Source organism: Idiotropiscis lumnitzeri, chromosome 12, assembly GCF_059441095.1.
Source record: "Idiotropiscis lumnitzeri isolate Australia: NSW breed Sydney's pygmy pipehorse chromosome 12, RoL_Ilum_1.0, whole genome shotgun sequence".
Lineage (NCBI taxonomy): Eukaryota > Metazoa > Chordata > Actinopteri > Syngnathiformes > Syngnathidae > Idiotropiscis > Idiotropiscis lumnitzeri.
In genome coordinates this window covers 10,206,635-10,232,477 of record NC_142402.1, presented here as the reverse complement: position 1 = coordinate 10,232,477, position 25,843 = coordinate 10,206,635, and the positions used below count along the sequence as shown (strand labels likewise).

The window sequence follows — 25,843 nt, the reverse complement described above, 5'->3', positions numbered from 1 at the left end:
TATCAGAAGTTTTTTTTATTGTTTTTCTTTCGTCACAGTAGCATCCTGTTTTCAAAGGTTACTTAAAATACTGACATGCTAAGAAAACACTGCTTTGCTTGCCTTTGCGTTGCCGTCAATCACCCGACTATTCTCTCTTCCACTTTGCACCATAAGTCCTATTTCTTTTCCTGCTCACAGTGTTCATCCTCCTCCGGGTTGTACACGCTGACAGTAAACAGGCCGGCCTCCGTTCCATACTTGTTGCGCACCACCAATGCATACTTGCCCGAGTCGGCGCGGGTGACGGAGTCGATAGCGATGCTGGCGTACTTGCCGTGCTCGAACTTGAGCACGTAGCGCTCATTGGGCAACAGCTCCCGCTCGTTCTTGGTCCAGCTCACCTCAGGCGTGGGCTCGCCCCACACGTTGCCGGTCAGGTTAAGAGACTGGAGGAGGAAAAAAAATACCCAGTAAGGAATGGAGTTAATGCAATATGAAAGATGCCAGATTAGGTAGGTTACCTTGCCCTCTTGGATGGCAACCACGTCCGGAAGACCTCCAATGACACGAGCGCGATCTATGCATATAAAAATATGGGAGAATGTGTTTGGTATTTGTTTATGGGCTTGCTGGAGTCATATTTCCAGTTCTCTGATAGATGATGCCATGCTCCTAATGAATTGCAGAATAAATTAAAGATGTAGCCCAAATGGACAGCAGAAAAAAAGTGGTAGGAAAAAAATATAGGTCACACTAGGAGACAAACATCATCTTTCATTAAAATAAATGAAAATACTCCAGCCTCCCCCAAACATTTTTGTAATGTGTTTTGTTAACCAGGAAAGTAGTATTTGCATGTATGCTGTAAAACTCTTAAGTTGTTTTTTATAAAATTCGGCCATTTATCACATTGCTACTCATTGTTATTTTTTTATTCTCTGTGAAGAACGATAACTATTACTGCTGCTTACTGAGAGGCTGAGCCGTGGCTGGGCATATCTGGATGTCCGTATTATACTGCCCCCTGGTGGCCAAGGTGCACACATCCGAAGAGGCTACACAATGTCCACTGAATTGAAGTAAAACGTGGCAAAAAAGGTTTGATTTCCTTACGCTCGATTTAATTATGTCATTACTGTAAATTTTTAAATTAAACTAATATCGTGGTGCCACTGTAAATTGACAGCGTATGAGAACAATTTCTTAAAAAATAAAGTCTCTTCCACCGTGGCAGAATGAACAATTTACCTGTGCCAAAATAAACAAAGTTTGTGTTCAACTAAAAGGCTCAGACTTCACACTGTGTAACTAAACTGAGATGAGATAATCATTATTCCAGCATATATACTTTTTTTTTTTGACATGTTTAAGTGGTTTTCTCATATAAGCGGTTCAGCTAATGGATTTAGGAAACACTTGTAACTCAAAAAGTCTGAAAGAAAGTGACATTTGGCATAAGCTCAACTTACTTCTCTCTGCGATGGCTGCCGCCCTACAGAAGGAAGGGAAAAAGCAGAGCCACAATGTCAGAAGCGTCTCAAAAGAATAAAAAATGTGTGCAATGGCAGGAAATGCACTCTGAAAGCACTTAGAGGGGGTTACTTTCAGTTCAGGCCACCTGGAAGCATTTATTTGCAGTCAATCACATGAATTTGTTTACTCACTTGAGCCTTTGGAATTCCTCAAACGCTTCCTCCCATGCTGCAGTAAGGAGACACATGCACACATTAATCATACTGCGTCTAATAATAAACAACCAGAAAATTAAATTTGAAACTAGAAGAAAAAAAGTTACCTTGTCCAGACAGTTCAAACGTGCGCTTGATACCATCCTTGCCATCAAACAGGTCGATGGTGTATCTGCCCTTGTCCTTTTCGTTGGGCTCGTTGATCTTGAGCCACAGCTTCTCACCCGTCACTCCCACCTTCACGCGCTCTGAAGTGGCGATCTTAGCGTCCCTTGGTAGTGTAGGAACAAAACAATCTTTTTTGAACGGTTGGTTTGATGAGACTTGGTGAGTTAGCCAAGTAATGGATTTGCTGAACTTCCATTTCACTACAGTAGGCCTTTTGTTAAGACTGGACTGGATAAATGGGCCCTCTGGGCCGGCCGGTCATCTATTTTTGGGGCGGGGGTGACTAATTTTAAAAGGGGCCGCTCAAAAAAATGCTAAAAAATTGGTATGCTAACGTACAGCAAGACAGCAACCTGGGTAGAGAAAGTAGTCCATCTTTCCCTGTATTTAGGTACAGTGGTACCTCCATATACAGGTTGAATTTGTTCCATAAACACACTCTTAACTCAAAACACTTGGCTCTCAAATCACCGTTTTCCATTAAAATGAATGGAAATGACAAACATCCATTCATAAGAACCCCCCCCCCCCCTCACACACACACACACACAAAAAAGTAAAGAGTGAGGTAAGATGACCCCCATAAGGAACATTTAAATGTTCAATTACTGATCCCAGTTATCGGTATCAAGCGATATGGCATTATTTTAAGGTATCAGGTACTTATGGAGTCTGCCGATACCAGCTAAGATACTTAAGGCTAAAAAAAATCTTATCAAAAGCACTAGAGGTCTCTGTACTCGGTATGGGTGAGTACTCAACAAGTAAATATGTGGAGACTAGAATGGTTCGGAATTCTTCAGGATGATGTTAAAATAAGTTATTGCTTTGCTGTGAGTTCACAAACACCTCCAGGTAATTTGTTTTGCAAATTCTTTGCTGGATTTTCAGTTTTGTTGCATATTGCCGATTTTTCTCATTGTCATCGAAGGCGACACTGATTCGTGTTTTTCCGATGCGGGCTTTGAAGGCTTTAGGAGTTGACTCGAGCAGTTGGGACATGGTGTGAGAGTGTGTGTGTGATGTATGATGGGAGTTTGGAAAATAAAAGACTTGTAAAAAGACAACACTGCAGCTTTTTTCTGATGATATTGGTGTTGAAAGAAAGTGGTATTGAACATCCCGAGTCAGCATAATACATACATAAGAAGTATGCTTTAGTAAACACATTTAGAGCATAAAATAAATAGCGTTTTCCTGAAATGTTAATTCACTATGAACGTACTTGTGCAGCCAGTTGATGCGCTGATCCTCGTGGTAATATGTGACGTTGGAGGAGAGGATGATGCCGTGTTCTGTGCTGATGACTTCGATTTGAGAGGAGGAGTTGGCTGCAGGGAGAAAATCAAACATCATAGAACAAGTGTTTATCATAGTTAATTGTAATTATCACTGAATACATCCATCATTAGAGCTGGTATGTGCACTTAAAAGACTCACCAATCACCCTGAATAACTCGTTCATCACAGTCTGGTAGTCTAGAGAAAAACAGAAAAGGATAACGCACTGCTGGAAAGTAGCATGCGCCACTTTGTACAGAATGAACTCGGCAATTTGTGAGCCTGGTTTAGTCACGGTGTGAAGAGACTTGCCTCCCGAGCAAAAAGCAGCGTGCACCCGCTGCACGGTCAGTTAAACGAAATGTATTTAATTCATAATAATTTAAACATTATGAAAAAAAATGTTATATAAAAAGGAGAAAATACAAAACATTCAGATTACAAATAACCAAATATTAGGGCAAAAATGAAATTTTAGGGAAAAAAACCATCTATTTGTTAGACAAACAGAAATATGCCAAAAACCCCCTCACCCACAATTCGAATAGAATACAATACCAGAAACCCCCCAAATATTGAGACAAAAAACACAAATACAAATATTGTAAATATTAGAAAAACACATTAAATGAAAAAATGACTTGACTAAAATGAAAATGTAATATATATATATATATATATATATATATATATATATATATATATATATATATATGCAAAAAATACACAGATAAAACAATGCACAAATTAGAGAAAAATACACTTTACGAATAAATACAAAAATTACATAACTGCGATTTAAAATGTGTAGATAATGCGAACAAATTAGACCAAAAATACGCAGATGATGAACACAAACATTTAAAAACATATTTTTTATACAAATCAAATAAGTGATTATTAACTCAAAGTAAATACAAAGCAATTATATGACTCCAAATTAATTTTCCAGGATTCAATTAATACTTGACGATACCGTACAGAAATGTTATAGCACAATAGACCAGGAAACAAGTCCAAAATGAACAGCAGTGTTACAACATCGGAGAGAAAATAATTCCCTTATTCATTGATTTACATTAGAATGTTTTGTGAATGGAATGTGGGATTCCTGTTCGTGCTCTTACCTTCATTAGTCATATCGAACCTGCTCTTGTCTTGGCCTCGCTCATCCCTTAGGTACACTTCGTAGATGCCCATGTCACTCTTGCAAATCTGAGGAGCAAAAGCGTTTATGTTAAGAGAGAAAATAGTTGGCGTCCACTGACGGAGCTTCTTTAATAACTGCACAGTCGGCTTAACAAACAAGACAACGCTGCTGACGCGACATGGCAAACAATGGAATGGTAGCATGAAATAAATGAAAAAAGCATCAACAGCCAAATGGTCCAGACTTTGGGTCTTGGCGGCGGCAGCAACAACGGCAGCGAAGCGTCCTCAGCGGGCGGCTCTATCTCTTCACTTTGTGCCTGCGTGTCCTGTTTAATAACCCACAGCGAATTAAGACACATGAGCACATTAATGGCAACAGACAACAGCACAAGATGGATGATAATGTGACTTTATGAAAACAGTGTTAATGATGAAACAGAAGCGCACGGACAACAAACTGCTTCCTCTCAGCGTATGTTTGGAAATAACTCCCATTATGAAACGCACAATGTTGGACAAAGGTATTGGGACACCTAGCTGTTTTCAACAAGAAATGATGGTGAGGAAGTAGTAAGAAGGCTTCATATTTAAAAAAAAAAATAGAGAGAAAAATTATGTTTATCAGTGTCATTACTCTGTTTCGATGTTATGAGCGAGAACAGTAGGTACGGTCCACCTGATTCAATCTCAAATGAGCAATAATGCTCTAAACCTAAACGTATCTAAACCCACAAACATTCAACAAATGATTAGATGAAAAATATAGAAAATATAATTAATGTGTTAGCACTTTATGGAGCATGGGAAAAAATAGAAAAATAATTGAATAAGTATTTTTGTAAAATAAAACTACACAGCTATAAGGGACTATTTAAAAGTAAAATGTTATGAGAAATTTTAAAATACATAACAGAAAAAAATCCAAAATATTATAGAAATATACAAGAATATTTTAAAAAACAAAATTGGGGAAAAAGAAAACGAGAAAAATATATAATAATTAACAATACCAGACAAAATTAAAAAAAAAAAACATAAGATGCAAATCCAAACATTTATGAAAAAAATGGATAACGGTTAGAGAATAATAAAAAAAAATCCCAAAAAATATTAGAAAAAAATATATTAATGTTACGATGAAAAATGCAAAAAATGTCGGGGAAAAATATTACAGACAAGAAAACTTTATGAAAAAGCTAACATTAAAAAAAATGGAAAAAAATTACTCAACTATTGGATTAGACAAATATATTGGACAAAAATAGAGCAAGGGTCATTTTAAAAAACTATTAGAAAATACAAAAACACAGTATTAGAATACAAGCAGAGAAATACACAAATAGACATAATACACGAATATTAGACATACAGAAAACAGCAAACTATTGAAGATAAATACTAAACTGTACACTAAGAATAGAAAACTAATTGTTCAGAAATTACACAAAGAATACAGTAATCCCTGTTTAGCGTGGGGATTACTTTCCAGACGACCCCTGCCATAGACTAAATCCAACAAGTGGCGACTATGCATTCCTTTTATAAAGCAATTTTTGAACTGCTTATCTATTGATGTTAAAGCTTTATGCATATAAATTATCGTGTTGAGTGACGTGGGAGTCAGCGAATGACAATGTAGAGTTTGCTAACTGTCAATTGTCTCAACCCTGAGTGACAGTGATTGAAGGTGCACCAGCAGCTCCGTCTATCCTTGACCACCAGGGGAGGGTTTAGAACCTCTTCTAATTAGTGGTGGTAGGCTACTCGATATTAAATTAGCTAATGCTCTTTACTTTACTGTAAATTTGTAACTTAAAGAGCCGTGTTCCAATACTTTAGGCCAAAGAGTGCGTTGCATGATAAGTTTCACTAAAAGCAGTTTCGTCATTTACGCATTTGTGTGCAAGAATATAGCTGGACAAAACGGAAGCACATTCCCCTGTGGTTGGCCAACCTTTCCGATATTAAAGGTCAGCACGTCGTCCTTCTTCTCCAGCTTCTTGGCGGCCTCATCATGCTTGCCGATCGAGAGGCTATCCTTGTACCAGATGATCTCCGTGTCCGCCTTCATGTTTGCTACCTGCGGAGAAAATTGAGGACGTGTTCTCACAAAACAATTTGTTCATCTGTTGCTCATTTTTGTCTTTACCGTGCATTGCAGAAGCACGTCACACTGCGGCGTGATGGTGAAGTCCAGGTACTTGATAAAGTGAGGACCTGTGGACGCAAACGTGTCAATCAAACACACACGCATATATATGACTGATTATGAGAGGATGCGCTTGTACCTTGTTTCCTGAGCCATTCGGCTCTCTCAAACTGGGACTTCTTCTGCAGCTCTTTGAACTCTGCACATAAGAACAGCAACGTTTCAAAAGAGGGGAAATCTGTTCTTCTTCTGCCCCTCAATGGACACACGTTAAATACAGAAAAAAAAGAACATGCAAATGTGACCAGAAGTTTATACAGTACAATGTACTAGGATTGCTTTGCAGAGCTGGGCACTTGACCCTTTTTCGCTGGTCAGTCCCCTGCCCTCCGGCTCACTAGACTTGTTCATAAAAATTGTCGGCCCTCAACCCTGTGCAGCCATGTTTTGCACTTTTGTTAGCATTAAGCTTAGCAGACATTCCTATGGAAAATCTGTGTGATAGTTTAAAAAACAGAACGTATAATTCTTTTGGTTTTAATTTGAGTTGGTTAGACCGTAAATTTCAATAAGGAGTGGCACTTTGATTATTTAGCAAATATTTGCCACACATTATTGTGAAATGAATTGAATTAGGCTCACTGCCAACCTACAGCACTCGTATCTCAGGTTTGTGCTTGCAAGCCCTAGAAAAAAATTGTCTGAATGACGGCTCCTTTTTGTAAAAACTCTGCTTCATATTTGCCGTGTGTAGTACCTTCGCCAATAAGCACCAGGCTGGTGGTGCCCTTTGCTTTGCCGTCTACCAAATTGAAAGTGAACGTTCCCTCGTCGGCGACTTCTAGGGAGTCCATGAACATTTCGATGATGCCAGTGGTCTTGTCAAAGTTCATCGTGTATTTCTGCAAACCAACATAAAAATTACAAAAAAAATTAAAAAAGTGGCTCTTTGACTTTGTGGACAATATGTAAAAAAAAAACAAAAAAAACAATAGGTTTGGCTCTTACGTCTCCTTGTTGAATGGTGGCGTCGTTAAAAACGCACTCTACTTGACAGTCTTTGCTGAACTTATCCATCTGAGTCCAGAAGCGTACTCTGCCCTTCTCTTGCAAATCCATGGCCATTTCGTTCTTAAAGGGAATAACTGAGGACAAACAAAAATAGCAGAGTCAGTAGCAGACATGAACACATGCTTTTTGTATACAGTTGTACCTCGTTACTGCTTTTGATTTGGTAGCTTTCTATGTTACGTTAGGATTGTGTGGGTTTATTCTGTCAACGCTGCCAGACTTTAGTGTCTCATGCTTGCTACTACTGGCCAACATGTTTGAGTGTTGTATGTGTGTGTTTGAAATTGCATTAGTGGTTTGTTCCATTTGATACGTGTTTAAAGACTGTTTCATTGTTTTTAACAAATTTATGGGGTTCAACTTAACTACTGGTACTGTACATTATGCTTGTCTAATAACTATTACTATTACTGTAAAGTTATTAAAAGGTTTTATGTTGGTAACGGTTTGGACTGTGGTACAAATTCCAAATGGCACTGGTCATAAAGTGAAATTGTAAAAATAAATAAAATACATATAAGGAGAGAAACAATAAAAACAACGATAACTTATAAATGAATGAATCAATGATTAAAAAATAAAAAATATAATTCATTTAAAAAAATACATTAAATAAATAGATTAAAATGCCTTAAAGATAACCAAACAAGGATTAAAAGTTAGATTATAAAATAAATACATAAAAATAAAAATATAAGAACAGACAGACTTTAAACTTACAAAATATCTAGAGTTTTCTTTATATAAATAAATGAATAAATAAATTAATTACAAATAAATACTAATGGGGAAAAATAATAAATGAAAACAATAATAAAATAAAAAGAAATTAAAAAAAAAATTAAAAAAAATTTAAAGATAGAAAGAAATCATAAAAAAAAAATTAGAACATAACTACCGGTAAATAAATTCAGAGAAAAAGACTGAAAAAACATAAAAACAACTATGTGAATAGATAGGACTAAAAATAACTTTTTTAGTTCAATACGTCAATACATTAAAGTATCCTGTATTGAGCAATGTCACGGAATGATGGAATGTGGTGCGATGTGATGAGTGAAATGAGATGAAGGCTGTGTTATTGATGGTGCTGCATATTCACCAGGGAACTTGTGGTCGTGGCTGATGTCCAGCAGACGCATCAGACCTGTCAACAACATCAAGTGCAGAACAAAGAGGTGACTGTCACAACCTCAGCATTTTCCTCATAGCACAGAGTGCCACTTTCCATTTGTCTGGCAGCTGGGAATTGCGCGTATCAGTTACAAAGCCGCTCTCCACACGCCCAACAACACACAAGTGCATTTGGGTACACGGCTCACCTTCGTCTGAAACCTGATAGCTGGACGAGACGCCCTCCATGTTGGTGACGACGCAGGAGAAAATGCCCAGATCCTCCTGGGAGGGGTTGTTCAAGATAGCTCTAGACCTGGAAAATTGAGGATGCCAAATAAGAAGTTGATGAGAGATACTCCATGATTGATTGGCCATCTCTAGCCGCGTTTCCACCACGGTGCACTCCAGTCCGGTGTCATCGATTGATGGACCAAGTATAGAACCCTGCTGCAAACCCTTGAGAAGTGGAAATTGATGCCCACCTGCCCTTCTCGTTGACGATGGTCAGTCCGGAAGTGTCTGTGATGGCCTCATAGTTCTTGGACCAAACAAACTCGCAACCTTCACTCATCTCGGGACACTCAAAGACCATGGAGATCACACCATCGTCGTCCACATCCACATACATCTCCTTGGTGCCTGCGGGGACATAAATAGAGCGTCATTTTATTAAAGAAAAATGTATTTAAACATTTAATCATTATTTTATTATTGTCTTTTTTTTGAGAATAAAATGATTTATTCATTTGTTTGAGTAATTTTCAATTTAAATACATTTGTATTTAATCTTTATTTTATTACATTTTCAATTTATTTTTGCATAATTTTTAATTCAATACACTTATTTTTTATACAAAAAAACAATCTAATTATTTTTTGGATATGATTATTATTTGATTCAATATTTCATTTAGTTTTTTCTTATGCAATATTTATTCATTGTTGTCTATTTTTTTCATTTAATATAGTACTTCTCCATTATTTTTCTCACCCTCCCGCAAAAAAAGAAAACATTTCATGCCCCCCAGAAGCACTGATGTAATAGCGTCTTCAGTCATTTTTTTCAATTTAAATACTCTTAATCCGATTTTTAAATTAACAATTGTCATTTTTAATGTATAAATAAAATTTTATTATCATTTTTGAAATATTCAGATTCACTTTTATATTCAACTAAAATGTTAACAATTTTGTTTAATTAGATTATTTATTTAATCTATTTTTGTTTGTGTAATATTTTTGAACATTTGGTGTCGTTTTTAATTTGGTGAGATTTTTAATTACATTTTTTAGTGTACAAAAGATGTTTGGACTTTCTTGAGATTTTCACAACAAGATTTAACAATTGCACTCACCGGGGCGACTCTCGGCCAGGATGGGACCCAAGACAGCGGAGGGATTTCCCACACCTGCGAGGTTTTGAGCAAGCACGCGGAAGACATAGGATGCAGCAGCCTGTAGCCCGGTCACCTGGAACAACAACAACACTCATAAAGAGGTTCTCTCTCTTCATTTCCAAATGCATCTAAGTGCTCCTCACTTTCATGAACGTGGACTTGTTGGCCTTCTCGTGGGCAGCCGTCCAGCCTTCCTCCCCGGCTGATGCTTCCTTAAAGTCCAAATAGTAGCCATTGACGGGAGAGCGGCCATCGAATGAAGGCGCCTCCCACAAGACCACCATGGAGGAGTCCCGGACCTCCAGAACGTGGAGACCACCCGGAGAACCTTGGATGAGGAAACCATTGGTGGGCATTTTATGAACATTTTGCATCGATACGGTCATCCACTTTCATAGCTTAACGCACACATATTTGCGGAAAGAAGATAATTCAAAGAACAGAATATGCGTTTGAAAACAATGTAGTTGTGAATATAGAGCAGGATTTCACTTTCCTGATTTTTTTTGGGGGGGGCCGCTTGACATACTTTGGAATCCAGCTGCATGAGTCACCCTCCCCCACGATATAAAAATGTGGGTGCCTTAGTTTGCACCAACGGTGATCTAGTGCTACTGCGATTTATAGTTATTTTGCTAACCAACGATGACTACAGCCTGAAAACGCATCTTTCTGAAGTTTAGGGCTGGCATGGCACATTTTAGAGTGCCTCGTTGTTGCGGTGTGGAAAAACCCCACGACCACCCAATGGGATATTCTAGTCAATTCAAATTCAATTGAAGGCAGTTTTGAGTCTTCAATTAGCATATGGTGCAATCTAAATTAGCGGGAAATTTGAACACAAATTAAAACACATAAATTACAATTTCATAAATATTTAAGTCAATTTAGTGCTCGATGCACCTAAAGTACATTTTTGTTGACATCATGAAAACTTGCAGTCTTCAAAAAAACGTAGCATTCACGTTTTCCTAACGATTGAGGAAAATGCTGAGTCGGCAATGAATTTAACAGATGTTTTTCGTTTACAAAGATACGTATTCTACTTCAAAACTATTAGGTTTACATTTTAAAGCATGTGGACCATTTTTATTAGGTCACTGTGTTATTTTATATTGCTCTGCTCGGTACATTTGTTGTTGTTGAATACAAATGTTTAAGATGGCTGAAAGAAATGTATGTTAATAAAATGTTGTTTTAATGTATAATTATCTTTGTTGTCAGTAACAATGCTTTAGAACAGATGAAACAAATGAAAAAAAAATCGTTTTTTTATAGTGCCCCCGTGGTCCTCTACCTGGCACAGTGAGGGTCCACTCTTGGCATTTCAAAGGCGCACTGGGCACCGAGCCATCGCTCACACCTGCCATGTTCATGGCGCGCACCTGGAACTGGTAAACTACATTCTCCTTCAAGTTCTCCACCTGAGCAGAAACAGATGCAGACGAGTGGAGCGTGAAAACAGACTAGGGGAAAAAGGGTTTGCGCTTGAGCTCACCTTATAGGAGTTGGTGGTCAAGGCGTGGAGGTTGAGCTCATGCCACTTGCTGACCACGTTTCCCTTCACGGTCCTGTAGTCCACAAAGTATCCTCTGATGTCAGCTCCTCCGGTGTTGGTCGGCTCGCTCCAGCTCAGCACCATGGTGTCCCTGTGAGCCTCCAGCAGGCGCACACCGGTTGGCATCGCAGGAACGGCTGGCATGTATAACACATGTACAGGATACTCTTGTTTATTTATGCGATCTTACAAATGATCCTAGATGGATGGGCCAGTGGATCTCACTCACATGCAGTTTAAATGTGTTTTTGCAATTTGTTAAGGCTACCGTACTTTTGTTAGCTTCTCTTTTGAATACTTACGAATGCCAACAGAACTATGCAAATTTTTTTTTTTTTTTTGGGGTGAGAATAAAGTCGGTATGTTGCAAGACAAATGAGGAGTTCATCCCTGTGAGATTGACTTTTTCCTGGTTCAGTCTTGTAAAATTACAACTTCCTTTTCTTTAGATTGTCTTTTTATTGAAAGATTCTAATTTGATTCTTCTAAAATCACATAATTTATATATTTTCATATTCGTATATTATATATGTATAAGAATCCAGATTTTTTTCCCATAAATTTAAGAAACTTTTTGGTTTCATTGTCACAAGATTAAAAGATCGATACAAATAAATAAAACTTGTTTTTTATAATAATACAACTTTTTTTATGTTAATTTTATATATGTTTTATTTTAGCAATATTATGACTATTTAAATAAAAATAATCTTACAGCATTGTGCTTTTATTCATGTTAGTGACTTTGTTGTTGAAAAAAAAAGTTATTCTGGTAAGATTCAGATTTTATTGCCATCTGATAATTTGAATTATACAAACAAATATGACATAATTCTTACAAAATTACAACTCTTTGCATTATTACTACTGTATTCGTTTTTGTGCAAAAAAAAAATCTTGAGAAAATGAATCCAACTTTATACATGTGAATGTTTTCACCACAAGGTTATGATTTTATTTTTTTCCATTCTCATTTTATTCCCTTAATATGACTATTTCTTATAGATTACAAGAAAATAACTTCAGAAATGGTGTTCCATTTTTTCAAATACAATTTGTTTTTTCTCATAAGATTGAAACTTTTTCTAAACAAATTCTAAAAAAAAAAATACTTGCCACTCTGGTAAGAAGTTTCTGCCTCACAAATCACAAATTCTTTTATTTTTTTTTTTATTTTTAATGGTCCGCTATATCTTAAACCCGTAACATGCTTTGAGCGCGCGCACACACACACACACACACGCAAACACGCACACGCACACGTTTTAAGTGGCCATTATAATGGATAAAGTACTTACACAGAAGCTTGACTCATAAGCTTCATGCTCTTAAAGTATGATTTTAGCCTTTTTCACCTTGTCCATGCACCAACCAGGCCTCCTGAAGAGTTAGCACACAGCTACGTCAACATCGACACCACACAGAAGTGGGCCAAAAAAAAAAAAAGCCAGGTTTTAGTGATGCACATGCACATAAAAGCCAGCGGACACTATTCTTAAAGGAGACATATTAAGCATTTCGGTTTACAAATTTAAAACAGCTCTGAGTTGTCTTAATAACATGACTGCAGCATTTTGTTGTCAAAATGTCGGGCCAAAACCTCACAATTTGGTGAATTTCATATTTTTTAAAAATCTATATTATTGGTCAGTCCACACGAGTGAGTGTTCCTATTACACATTATTGACCAATCTCAAGGGTTGAAAATGGCTGGCTCTCAAGGTTTTGGCCTGATGCCAGCGACATGCAAGTTTCACTTATGAGAAGCGAACAATAATCTTTGCAACCACCAAAGCTTGTTTTCTTTCTTAATAATGTTTCATTTCACAATAGACGAGTGGGTAGGCAGAGAGACAACTATTTGGATAAAAGCAATTAAAGAATGAATTTTCCATAATAGGTCACCTTAAAGAGAAGAAGCAAGCCAAACATGCCATCTCAGACCATATCAAGTCAGAAGAAATCATATGAAGACGATAAGGTTGGTGAAATTTTTAAGTAAAGCTTTCCACTTAGTGATGAAAAAAAAAACAGAAGGAGCACAGTCAAAGCACATGAACGTAAAAAGGGGAAAAATGTGTTCTCAGCAGTATATTAAAAGTTGATGAAGTTGGAGCGCAGATGGTGAGAGTGAGAAAGACTAAAGGCCAATCAAATTAAAGAATAATGGCGAGGAGACTCACAAATGGCCGCCCGCACCAGATCTGGCTGCGAAGCCGCCGAACTCAAGCTGTAGCCGGCGGCGTTGACCGCCTTCACTCGGAATACACACGTCGTCTCACTGGTGAGGCCGTGACACACGAACCTGAACATGAGCCACAAAACAAGGATTGTGAAGTGTTTTTTTTCCTGTTATTGCATTATACATTACAAGATGCAATTTGAAAGTGTGGCACAGCAGTGGTGATAATGGGGATGGCTTGGCGTTTCCTAACACAACGGGAGACTAATGTGCTGCAGTTTGGAGTTCACCTTCACCATTTTGTTTTTCGAGGGGATTTTCTTTTTTTTCTTTTGTGATGCCACCCAGAATGGAAAATGGAAAAGAAGGAAAAGCGGGACGATAAGCATCTAACAGGAATGACATTTATAAATTTATAAAAGGATTAAGGCAGTGTACCTCTTTCATTAATGATCGCTATGTTCCCATTTTATTCCTGTATACTTTCAACTTTAGCCTCGTAAAATTATAATTTATTTTCTCAAAAGTACTTCAACCACATACTTTTATTTTTCAGAATTAGATTTTTTTTTTTATAAATAAATAGGACTATATCACAACTTAAATCTCATAGATGTACGATTTGATTCTGAGAAAATTGAGACTATCTCTTAAAAAGTACCACTTTATTCTCCACTTATTTGTGAAAATACCCAACTTTATTTGCATAAAAGTGTAAAGTTTTCGGAAAATTATCATTTTTTATTCCCAATTTTTTCAGGAAACATGTCAATTTAATTCTCTCAACATTCTGACTTAAATGTTGTAAAATTGCAACCCCTTTTCCCCTCGTCGTAAATTTACAACTTTCTTCTTGCATATTTATATTTTATTGTCTCATAAAATTCATGCATAAAAAAACTTTATGCCAAAGTCTTGTAAAATTACTTTTTATCTTATAAACATTTACTAGATTATGATATTGTCCTCCAAAAAATACTTTTCAAATTCATTTTCATATTATTACAAATTTATTCTAAGGAAAATGTTTCAATTACAAACCTTCTTCACTAATAAAACTATCCATCCAATCATCCATTTAGTGAAGCACTATTCTCAATTGGGGGGGGGGGGGTGCCTTTTAATCTGAATCGTAAAATTCCATTTTCAAGCGTGTTCAAAGCTTAGTATTTGTTTTACTTTACAGAGGCCAACCTTATGTTACAGTAATGAATCACTTGTAGCACAGGATATGTAAAATAGGGCCCAGGTGTCCCTATACTTTTGTCCAAATAATGTATAGCAGCCTATATGATTTGTACTAAATTTCCCAAAGTGTTTTACCTGGTCTGCTTGACAGGCTTGTTGTTGCATGGGATCCAGACGTCGCTGCCCACCACGCTGTATTCAATGTAGTAGCCCACAAGGTTCTTGACATCCTTTGAGGCAGCCCAGGAGACCACCATGGAGGTGCTGGTGTTCCTGGTTGCCACCGGCGTGCCCGGAGAAGAAGGCAGGTCTGCACAGAAGCACGGTGATGATGGCGATGAAGTTCCTTTCCATAATTGTTATGTTTGTCCGTCCCACTCACCGAGAGCATCTCCCACGGTGATGGCGCTCGTGGCTTCGGAGGCCTCGCCCACGCCTGCGGAGTTGCAGCAGCGCACGCGGAAGCTGTACGATTTCCCTTCGGACAGATCGAACAGGGCGAAGCGAGGAGACTTGACGGGCATGCTGGTGTTCACCCTCTGCCACGTGTCGGAGTCTGATACGCACTGAAGCAAATAGCAGCCAACAGCGATTTTTAATATTTTGAATCAAATGTAAGATTTTTGACCTGGAAAAATAGAATTTTATTTTCCAAAAAAATGCCACATTATTCATGTAATATTCAAATTTGATCCAGTAAAATTACGAATATTGTAGTGAAATAACAACATTTGCTTGTAAAGTCACAACTTTATTCTCATAAAATTTCTCCTACGACTTTTTTCTTTAAAAAAAATACGTGTAATATGTCAACTTAACTATTACTTCATTAATATAAAAAAATATAAAATAATCATATCAATCTTTTAATATTGCAATGTTCCCAAAAGACTGTTTTTTTTATTTCTTCTAAAATGACATTACTTTGTTATTTTAATTTCTAATATAAATATTACTCAAAATAATAATAAAAAAATTCCATGAAATGTTTTTAATTTAAACTTTATTCTAATAAAATGAACCACTCCAAAATACAAATTCATTCACGTATGATTGTGATTTAATTCAATATAATTTTCGCAAGATGACTGATCCCTAAATATTTTTTTGAATGAAATTACATCTAGTCAGGTGTGACGACAACTATTATAATGTTTTAAAATTATGCTTTTTTTTTCTAAAAATCATGACTTTATTCTCATAATATAACTAAATGCTGACTACTATCCGGTCACCTCAAATAACTGTTCATCTAGCACTTCTCACCTTCTCAATGTAATACATGACTCCTTCATGACCCCTTTGGACAGGCGGCTTCCAGGCAAGCACCACGTAGCTCTTGGTCGCCTCGGTAACCACGACTTCAGTGGGTTCTCCAGGGACCACTCCAGCTGGGGCACATCAAGATGATGATGATGATGGAATATACTTTGATAAAAAAATAAATAAAAATATCCAGTACATCCGATAAAGTCTTCACACTGCTTTCATGTTATGGCACGACAAAGGCTGTCAATACTTACATGCATGTGATTTCCTAGTTTTGCGTTTTTTAGAAAAAATGTCACAATGTCATAAAAGGGTCCGTGTATGAATTTGAGAGGAAAATAGCACTTACAGTAAACGCCTGCACGGTTTATCATTTGTGAATTCAGCAATTTGCAGAATTTAGTTGGGGAGCCTATTATTTATTTGTTATTTAAAAACTAACCTGGTTAGGCCAGAGCAATAAAACTATTACTTTGGCGCCTTCTTCAATCATCTTGTGAGGTGAGGAGTTAGACTAAAATAAAGTTTTGGCAAGAAATGGTGGTATCCTGGTGCCAAGGAGCTATGTTGAAGTGAGTTGAGGAGTTTCATTTAGACAAAAGTAGTGTTTTGCCACAATTTTTTGGCCACGTCTAAGTAATTATAAAACATTCTTGAGAGCAGGGGAGGCATAAATTACTCGCATATTTTCGTTGTCGGCAAATACAATGTGGAAAAAGTGAAGCGCTGTGAAGACTTTCCACATGCATCGTATAAGAACAATTAAATAAATACCAGTGTGATCCTCCTCTGTGAACTTGATCATACCAGTCCAAGGGGCAGAAGGTCCTACGGGAGTGGAGAAAAAAAAACATTCATAGTTTGAGAAGTTCACTTTGTTGGTTTAGTGTTAAAAGCGTCTATATTGTTCTTCACCAAGGAGGCGGGCCCTGTCGAAGGGATCCATGGCGACCACTACGTCGGAGATACGTGACGCACGGCTCACCCCCGCCTTGTTGAGGGCCGTCACCCTGAACACATAAGAGCGGCCCTCCACCAGGCCCGTGACGGGGAAGCGAGCGTACTTGACCGGGGCGTCGTTACACTGTGCCCAGTGGTGTGTTCCCACCTCACACCTACTAAAACACACCAGTTGAGTTTTATAAAATAAATAAACTTGACTTGACTGGACTTGGCCACCATAAGGCAGTATAATGCGGTCATGCAAAAAAAAAAAAAAAAAAAAAAAAAAAAAAAGAAGAATAGTTCTTGTTTTCCTACTACTTACTAATTGATTCAGTAAGATACTTTAATTATTTGTCAATTTTAGTAAAGAATAAAGAATATATATCCGTAAGTATTGTTGTATTATCTGTCTATATGTGTTGCTCCACCGTTTGTGTCTAAATATCCATCACTTTGAAAACCTCAACTGTTGATGCTAATGTTTTGCTTTTTCGTGAGCATTAAGATAAGCAGACTTTCCTAATGCAAACTATGATTTTTCACTCTTGTTTTAAATACATGTAACACATGTAATGTAACACGTAATTCTTAGTTTTATGTTGGGTCAATTGGGAGAGGCATAAAAAGCTTGAATAATATGATGAATAGTATCGAGCATACTGTTATTTATTGTGAAGTGAGAGTTGAATTAACTGTCACAAGACAGTGCCAGGATCTCAAGTTTGTGGCTCGCAAATCAAAGCAAAAATATCAGCCAAATGATGGCTCATATCTTGAAAAATGAAAAAAATGAGTTGGGTCATTTGTATCTCACGGCACCGCCGTATTTGGCCCTGCACCCAATGGAAGTTCGATTGTGGGGAGGGGCGAGCTACCTATCAATGAAGTAGCCCAGGATGGGGCTGCTGCCCTCCACGGCAGGCTGCTTCCAGGTCACCACCACGTAGTCTTTGTTGACATCATGGCAGCGCACATCCAAGGGGGCTACAGGGACCCCCCCCACTTCCACGTCGGCATCTGGCATAGCGGAAACACACACACACACATATGTGAGCAGTCATGTTTCTAAATCTGGCTGGTTTCTATTACCTACTCAGTATCGACTTATCTGACCTACTTCTTCCACCTTCGTGTATACAAGTGTTTGCATTCTGGACACAAATCCGAAAGTCTCTGTCTCACTGAGCAGCAAAAATTGGTGAGTGCATTATTTTTCATCTGAGAAAAAAACATTAGCGACCTTTGCTAACACTTGCAAGCCTTCGCCGCTCTGTGAGATAATGGGCTTATTAGATGAATCGGGGTTTGGGCTACCCTCCTGTTCCCCAATTAACGCCAAGTACATCAACAACTTCAGAAAAGAAATGCCTTCCTCAAAGAAACACTTCATTTTTCCCTCATATGCATGCATCATATAGTCATCTTGAAATTGATTAATGTGTTTAATGTGACCTAAATTGTTAGATATTAGTTCTTTTATATCATTCCAGTAGAAAAAATGAACACCAGCCACACCTACCTCTGACAAACACATAGGCAGAGTAGGTGTCATAGCCAGACTTAGTGATGACACGCATGGTGTACATGCCCTCGTCTTCCTTGTTGAGGTGGACCAGTGTAAGGGTGGCGCGCTGTCCAGCCCACTGCGAGTGCACCCATTGCGATGCCTTCAGGGGCACTCCTGTGAGTGGAGAAAGTCAAAAATTTCAGATGTCATGCTCACAACAGGTGGGAAACAATGTCCCCAAAGTGAGTCAACTCACCGTTTCTGGACCACACCACTTCGGGCTTGTAGTTCTTGACGGTGGGATACACAATAACGGTGCAACCAAGGCTCAGCGTCTCACCCTCGCGACCATATGCCACTTTGAATTTGTCCAGGATGGTGGTCTTGAACGTGACGCCGTGCTCGGAGCTGAAGCCACCTGTGAAACAAGAGATGCTTTCATAAATACGCACGGAAACTTTTTAAGCCACCCTGCGTCGTCCTGACAGTGTGCGTACGTCACTTCCACGACCCCAACGAGCGTTAAAGTTAACAAGCTTCATAAAAAGCATTCTTTTCCCCAAACCTTTTCCCCTTCTACATCTTGAGAAAGTTAGTCACACAATTAAAGATAATCACGCTTTCTATGTAACAGTGTTATGGTAATCATTATTAAGACGTTTCTCGGATTGACTCACGAGATTGGGTCACACTCAAATCTCTTTCGTCATCATGGAAGCCTGCAAAAGGGAAAAGAGACGTACGGTATTTGATTGTTAAACTGGACAGACGAGCCAGCTACAATTTCTTTTTTTTTTAGCGTAAAAAATTAGAAAACAATAATTTGCAATCATTGGATGTTTTCATTCTCTCTATATATATTTGACTTTGATTAATGAGCTTCAATTCCACACATCACTATTTAATCACCTAAATAAAATGCTTAAAAATTGTTAAATAAAATTGTTTATTTTAAAGTGAAACAAAAAATAATTGTTAATTTATAATTTAATAATTTAATTTGCTTGTCAAAAGATATATATATATATATATATATATATATATATTATATATAAATAGAGAGATAGATAGATAGATAGATAGATAGATAGATAGATAGATAGATAGATAAAACAGTTTTTTAAAAAAACATTTTATTTTCAATATATCAAGAACCAAATATTCAATGGGATTAAAAATATTTTTCAAATAAACGTTTTTTTTTTTTTTAAATCAACCAATTTGAGGGGGGAGGGGTCAGCGAAATAACTGCATAAAAATGTACATTATTGGATTTTTGGTCATTGGGCTGGATCAAAAAAGGGAGCGGGCTGCGTATGTGGCCATACTTTGCCCACCCCTTGTGAAAAAGGAAATGATTGAGCGTTGACTGCAATTTACTTACGTTTGACAACCACAGTGGCCACGCAGGACATTTCCCCTTTTACGTTGAGTGCGGACACCCGATATGCGGCCGTGTCGAGGAAGTCGCAGCTGGCGCAGAGAGAAAAAAAAAATATATATTTTTTTTAATTCAACTTCATCCTACATGAACACAAATTTTGGGGCCTGAGTCAACGAGGCTTGTTGATTACCTACTTCTTGATCTCCAGGTAGTGCATGTTGTAATTGCTCTCCACAGTGTACTTCTCGGGGTATGCCTTGGCATCGATCAGCACATTGTTCTTGTACCTTAAATGCAGTACGAAGACACACACACACACAAACGCGCACACGCAAACACACACACACATATTTGAAGTATTCAACAGAACCCTCAAAATCAGACCATTTTCAGTAAACAATGTGCCCACAAAACTCTCTCTTATGTACTCATATGATGAAAACAGAAACTATTTCCATTACCAGGCAATCCTTGGTCTGGGCCACCCGGCCACAGTGCAGTGCAGCCTGATGGTCTGGCCCTCCCACACAGTCTGTCCGCGGGGCTTGGTGGTCATCTCCGGTGGGTGCGTCAGGCTATCCGGGTTCATTTTCTTGCGGAACTCTGTCCACTCTTCCAACTGTGGCCACACATACAGAGATTTGCATTTGGATAATGAACGAAGATGAAGATTCCTTTAAAAAAAAAAAAAAGGACAAAGGATTACTTACAGTACTGTTCAGTTGCACGCGCTCAGCCAACTCCCGGATTTGTGTGGTCCTGGTCTTTTTCTCCACCCTGACCTCCATTGCCTCGCCGGCCTCACGGACGAACAGGTTCCTCATGGCCACGTAGTTGATGCCCTCCTCTGTCACATCGTCCTCGCGGGCCTCCATCAACCCGCGCACCTCTTCATGGCTTCACAATGGGAACATAATTGTCACAAACCTGGGACATGTCTCAATTACACTAGTCACAAAAAGTTTGAGTCATTGCGCTTTTGGGTGAAATTCCAGTATGAATTTTGCTTTTAAGCATCTTGTGTGAGAACTGCAAGTTGTGCAATTAGAACTGAAACATGGAATAGTTGTGCATTCAGAAGTTTGGAAGAGGTCGATTTATGTTTCCCTGTAAAGGTTCTAATACAATACAATACGTTTTTATGAGTGCTGTAAGATGGTTGGCACTCACTTGGCTCTGAAAATCGGAATCACATAGCCGATGACTTCCTTGTCCAAATCGGTAGCCAGGTAGGTGCGCTTGGCTCGCTTGGGTAGCGGACTCAAAGACTTGACCACCTGCTCCAGACCCTTCTTCTCGGTCTTCACATCGGTTTTCATGCTTGCAAGTAACAGAGAAAACATTAAACAGTGGTGCCGTGACATACGTGTTTAATTCATTCGGTAAGCTTGTAAGTTGTAACTCAAAGCACTCATATCTCAAATCATCTTTCGCCATTGAAATGAATAGAAATGCCTTTAATCTGTTCCAGCACCCCCACAAAAAAATTCAATCCGAATGATTGCTAGCCATTAGCATGCCAAGACCGGGGCTTTGCATTGTTAGCATTAGCTAAACAGACCTTCCTAAGGCAACGCTAGCTCAAGTCACCACTGAAATGTATTTATTTATAATATGGTAATAACTGGTAATAACTGTAGTCAGTAACTGGTAAATAATGGTAATAAAACACTTGGAAACTCAGTGCACTAGTGTTTAGCACAAATGCCAAGCACATGTGCTTCATAGTTCTGAAGTTTGGGTTTCGCTAGGATGGACTCAATCTCACCTGTTACTCATACACACCATTTGCTTTTTGCTGCTTGTGCCTGTCTCCTTATTACAATGACCGAAATGTGCATGGGTTTATTTTTAAGGCATCTGGCATGCATGCAGTGTATCTTTTGGCCCTGAATGTAAAAATGAAAGATGTATTTCAGTCCACCTAAGCCTGACCCCGGACACCATTTGGTTATGGGTTTATAAATACATAACAGGATAACACAAAGAAATACAAGAAATATTTCTTCTATAGCTCCAGCTGTTGTGAAATGCGCTATATAAATAAAGTTGTATTGTATTGTACGAGTAGTGTCAGGGGCGGGATCTTTTTTTTTTTTTTAAATAAATGTTTACTCAATTTTAATACAGATCAGGGAATTTGTTCATAACACACAAGATTATACACTTTGATTCATCAAAATGACTGTTTACTAGCTGCTGTGCCAAAATGCTGAATTTTCTCGTCAGCTTTACAGATGCCGCGTCTGTTGTGCAAGTGGTGTGTGTCATGATCATGGTCATGAAGTCTCTCTCGCTCTCAAAATACAAAGTGGTGATATTGTAATTCTGCAGACCCTCATACTACATTTAGACCAAACGTGAAATATCGCAATGGGATGCTTGTCTCATCCGTGGTTGTTCACTGGGCAATATAGTGGAAACGAAATGAGGAGTGGTTTCATTTTCTCCACTCTCGTGTCATTTGTATTAAAAAAAAATAAAATAAAACAAAGCAAAAAAAAAAAAAAACACTTTCTGCAATTTTGTGAGCCAGCTCAAATTTCCCCATTGTGGGACTAATAAAGGACATCTTTATCTTTAGCTTGTCTCCCACTTCGTACCAGACAAGCCAACCTCCACACTTGAACCAAATGTAAAAAAAAAAATAAAATATCTCAAATTCCGAACATGCTTTAAAAAAAAAAAAGACATTTTAAATCAGCGTCAAAATTACTTTAAGGGACACAAAAATGGCATCTTTGATTCAAATGTGCTTTTGACCGATGTAATCAAACTTCAGGGAAGGTCCCTTCACTGAAATACAGTTAAATATCCGAGTCAGACTTCACAAATAGCCCAGCTGGTCATGAATGTATCTGGCAACGCTCGACTCCAGCTCAAATTCCTTTCCTGACCTCTTTATAGAGACTGTGGCACACTTGCTCCGTGAAGGACACGACAATACATGTCAACTCGTGTCGCGTCGTATTGACTTGTGTTGTGTGAGACACAAATGCAGCTGCTCAGCTGGAGATTTTCCATGAGACTATTTTAACCGACACTAACGGATGAAAATGACAGAAAATGAAAAACTAGACATAAAACAGGAGCACTTGATAGTTTTGATTGTATAGTTTTAAAAAGGAAATATTTACATAAAACATTACTTTATATAGCACATGCTAAAATTACAACTTAATGTCAAAGTGTTTTGACAAAAAAATCATCAATGACAGCAAATAAATTGCAACAATCAATTACAACTGGATTTGGGTCAATTGAGTGAATTAGCATTAATGGACACCAGACAGATGTGTCAAATCCAGGTCCAGAGGTTCAAAACCCTGCAAAGTTTGGCTTTAGCCACTTCTACTCATCTGGCGATTCAAACTGATTTCTGGACTACATCATCTTCCCGAAAACACTGACCAACACTTTTGAAAACATAGAAAAGATTTTAACTCATTCACTACCATTGACGGCTAAAGACGTCAAAGATCTATTATTTTTACCCGGATGGTAGTGAATGAGTTTGGTTTGTACTACATTGGCGGTGTCATTACCAATATTTTCCCCCTTTGTGAAGAACCGTTTTTATCACCTGTCTCTGCCTTTTGGGGTCCAAATTAAACATGTCTTTAACAAGGAGATTTGTTCCCAAACATTAAAATTGTACTCTAAAGATTTCGGACATTGACATTATTATTGAGTGTAATCTGCAATTAACTATTTGGAGAAAATAGAAAAAAAAAACAACCACCGGCAAAATGAATTGGAAAACTATTATATTGTATAAAAGACATTTTTATTGAGGCAATTAATTACCTCAAACAAAGTTTTGAGGTGAATGTTTTAATTAAGAAAACAATGACAACACAAACTCATAAACATTGAGTGTTGTTAACATAAAATCTGTGATTTTGTACTAATTTTATATTAGTTTGGTTAATTTTTTCCAGTGCTTTAAAAACTGAAATTTGTAAGTATAACAATTATGAATAACTGAGTTCCTGTAACAGAAAGCTTATAAGTACTTTTTTCGCTCCTGATAAATGAACGCACCACTGTACAAGGTTTCTATTGAAAATCACGCATTTCTCATAATAATCGCATTAAACAACCCGAAGTCCCTTTCAAATTGATATTTCGGACACTCTTACCGACGGGTAGTGGTCTTGTAAGTGGAGAAGGACTGCTTGCTGACGGTCGACTTGGTGCTCAAGTGACTGCTGCTCTCATAATGATGCTGCTGATGCTGCTGCTGACGATGATGATGACGATGATGATGACGATGATGAAGCTCCTTCTGATGCTGCTCCTTGCGATGCTGCAGCTGCTGCTCCTTCTGTGAAACTTGCACTGATTCTGACATCTTGGGGGCCGCTCCGCAACGTCACACACTTTACGTCTGGACCTGCTCTACGAAGAAACATTATCATTACCACCATAGATGGATTTATGACCAATGTAGATTGATTTTTGTACATTGTATATTGCTTTATGGGCACATGGTGGTGTTTTGTTAGTCTACTGAAGTCGTAGGTTTGCTGTTTTTTAATGTGTGAATTTATTTATGAAATTGTAGTTGTTGTATATGTATTTGTGATGTCAGGGTGTTATCTTGCAGGTGTGCGAAGGAATGGCTACTATTTATTACTGAATACAATTACTTCCAATTCTATTTAGTGGGAGGAAAGTATTCAGAAAAAAAAGGGAAAAAGAAGAAACAAGCTAAAATCAATAAACAAAAATGTCATACCAATAGACATCATGAAATAAAAATGTAGTAACTGCCTTGTTACAAGCAAAAAATAATAAAATAACATTTAATTTAAACTTCAAAATAAATGTGAAATAAATATAAATTGTGCAGAAAAGTAATGCTACATGTTTAAGAAATATAGATAATACAAAATGTAAAAACATATTTTTAAAAACTCTTGCCAGTTTAAAATACACGAACAGCATAAAATAAAATAAGCAACTATATTTCAGTTCATGTAGAACTTTACAAATGATAAAATACTAAATGAAAATTGCTGCCCACTAGTTTATAGTTACATACCTGTACATATATAACATTGAAGTGATTAAATAGTTAAAACTAAAATAATGTATGTTTCATAAAAACACAAAAACTAAGAAAAATTATTTGTATAATATATATATATATATATATATATATATATATATATATATATATATATATATATATCAGATACAGGGATCATGAAAATAAAAGATGTTGCCAGTTTTATGGAAATCCGGTTGCTTGCTACACAATTTCACAATTTCCTGCTCCATAATTAGATTATTGTGAGATTGATATTACTTTCTGTTGTGCCCGTTTATCAGTGCTCTTCTGCATAACTCAATCTTAACTTCAGCAAGTCAGGAACACTATATTTCTTTATTTTTAATGTAATTTCAAAACAATGAAGCACGCAGCCTCCTATTAATACAATACAACTTAATTTATGCAGCACATTTCAAGGGTAGAATGTTAACATTCGCAAATGTGTAACATGACTAACCAGCTACAGAAGACCTCTAATTTATATATTACACAACTTATCAGACAAACTGCTTTTTAATACAAGAAATATACAGGACTTACCACAAACAAGTCTCAAGGAATCCAACAATGGATAAATATGAGATGTTAAAAATGTTAAGTGAAGCAAATCCAGGACGAGGGAAGGCAAACAGGGGTGAAGGCCAGTGGACAGGAGAGTGGTCCACAGACCAAAAATAATGCTGCCACTCTGCAGAACGCCCAAGACACCCTCAGGACCTTTTAAGGCTGGGACACATTTAAATTTAG

General features: G+C 37.5%; 1 protein-coding gene across 3 annotated transcripts; it reads right to left on the bottom strand.

The window, feature by feature from the left end:
• Positions 1-25,804, bottom strand: myom1a (myomesin 1a (skelemin)). Of its 3 annotated transcripts, none has more exons than XM_088310522.1 (38): positions 25,637-25,804; positions 24,180-24,438; positions 21,208-21,357; positions 20,748-20,934; positions 20,499-20,656; positions 20,232-20,324; positions 20,038-20,126; positions 19,331-19,372; positions 18,910-19,071; positions 18,666-18,827; positions 18,022-18,163; positions 17,117-17,316; positions 16,976-17,029; positions 16,199-16,323; positions 15,315-15,498; positions 15,068-15,242; positions 13,746-13,867; positions 11,503-11,699; positions 11,302-11,428; positions 10,148-10,332; positions 9,963-10,077; positions 9,090-9,246; positions 8,814-8,920; positions 8,594-8,638; positions 7,429-7,565; positions 7,178-7,322; positions 6,560-6,619; positions 6,421-6,488; positions 6,226-6,351; positions 4,514-4,597; positions 4,247-4,334; positions 3,279-3,317; positions 3,064-3,169; positions 1,778-1,941; positions 1,647-1,683; positions 1,452-1,474; positions 504-559; positions 1-428 (listed from the first exon to the last, which is right to left on the bottom strand). In XM_088310522.1, exons 2-38 carry the CDS (start codon positions 24,389-24,391, stop codon positions 159-161), a joined length of 4,593 nt encoding a protein of 1,530 aa, XP_088166648.1. In that variant the 5' UTR covers positions 24,392-24,438; positions 25,637-25,804; the 3' UTR covers positions 1-158. The 3 variants fall into 3 exon arrangements, with proteins under 3 accessions (XP_088166648.1, XP_088166649.1, XP_088166650.1); XM_088310523.1 differs by having other exon boundaries at positions 24,180-24,433; XM_088310524.1 differs by lacking the exon at positions 4,514-4,597.
• Positions 25,805-25,843: the final 39 nt, after the last annotated feature.

What these genes read in the sequence shown, in the direction of transcription:
- myom1a (XM_088310522.1), bottom strand. Translation starts at nt 24,391, where the DNA reads ATGTCAGAATCAGTGCAAGTTTCACAGAAGGAGCAGCAGCTGCAGCAT. An exon ending in TTTGAGTGTGACCCAATCTC is followed by an intron (nt 19,072 to 19,330) that starts GTGAGTCAATCC and finishes CTTGTTTCACAG; the next exon opens with GTGGCTTCAGCTCCGAGCAC. An exon ending in ACGTGCTTCTGCAATGCACG is followed by an intron (nt 6,352 to 6,420) that starts GTAAAGACAAAA and finishes TTTTCTCCGCAG; the next exon opens with GTAGCAAACATGAAGGCGGA.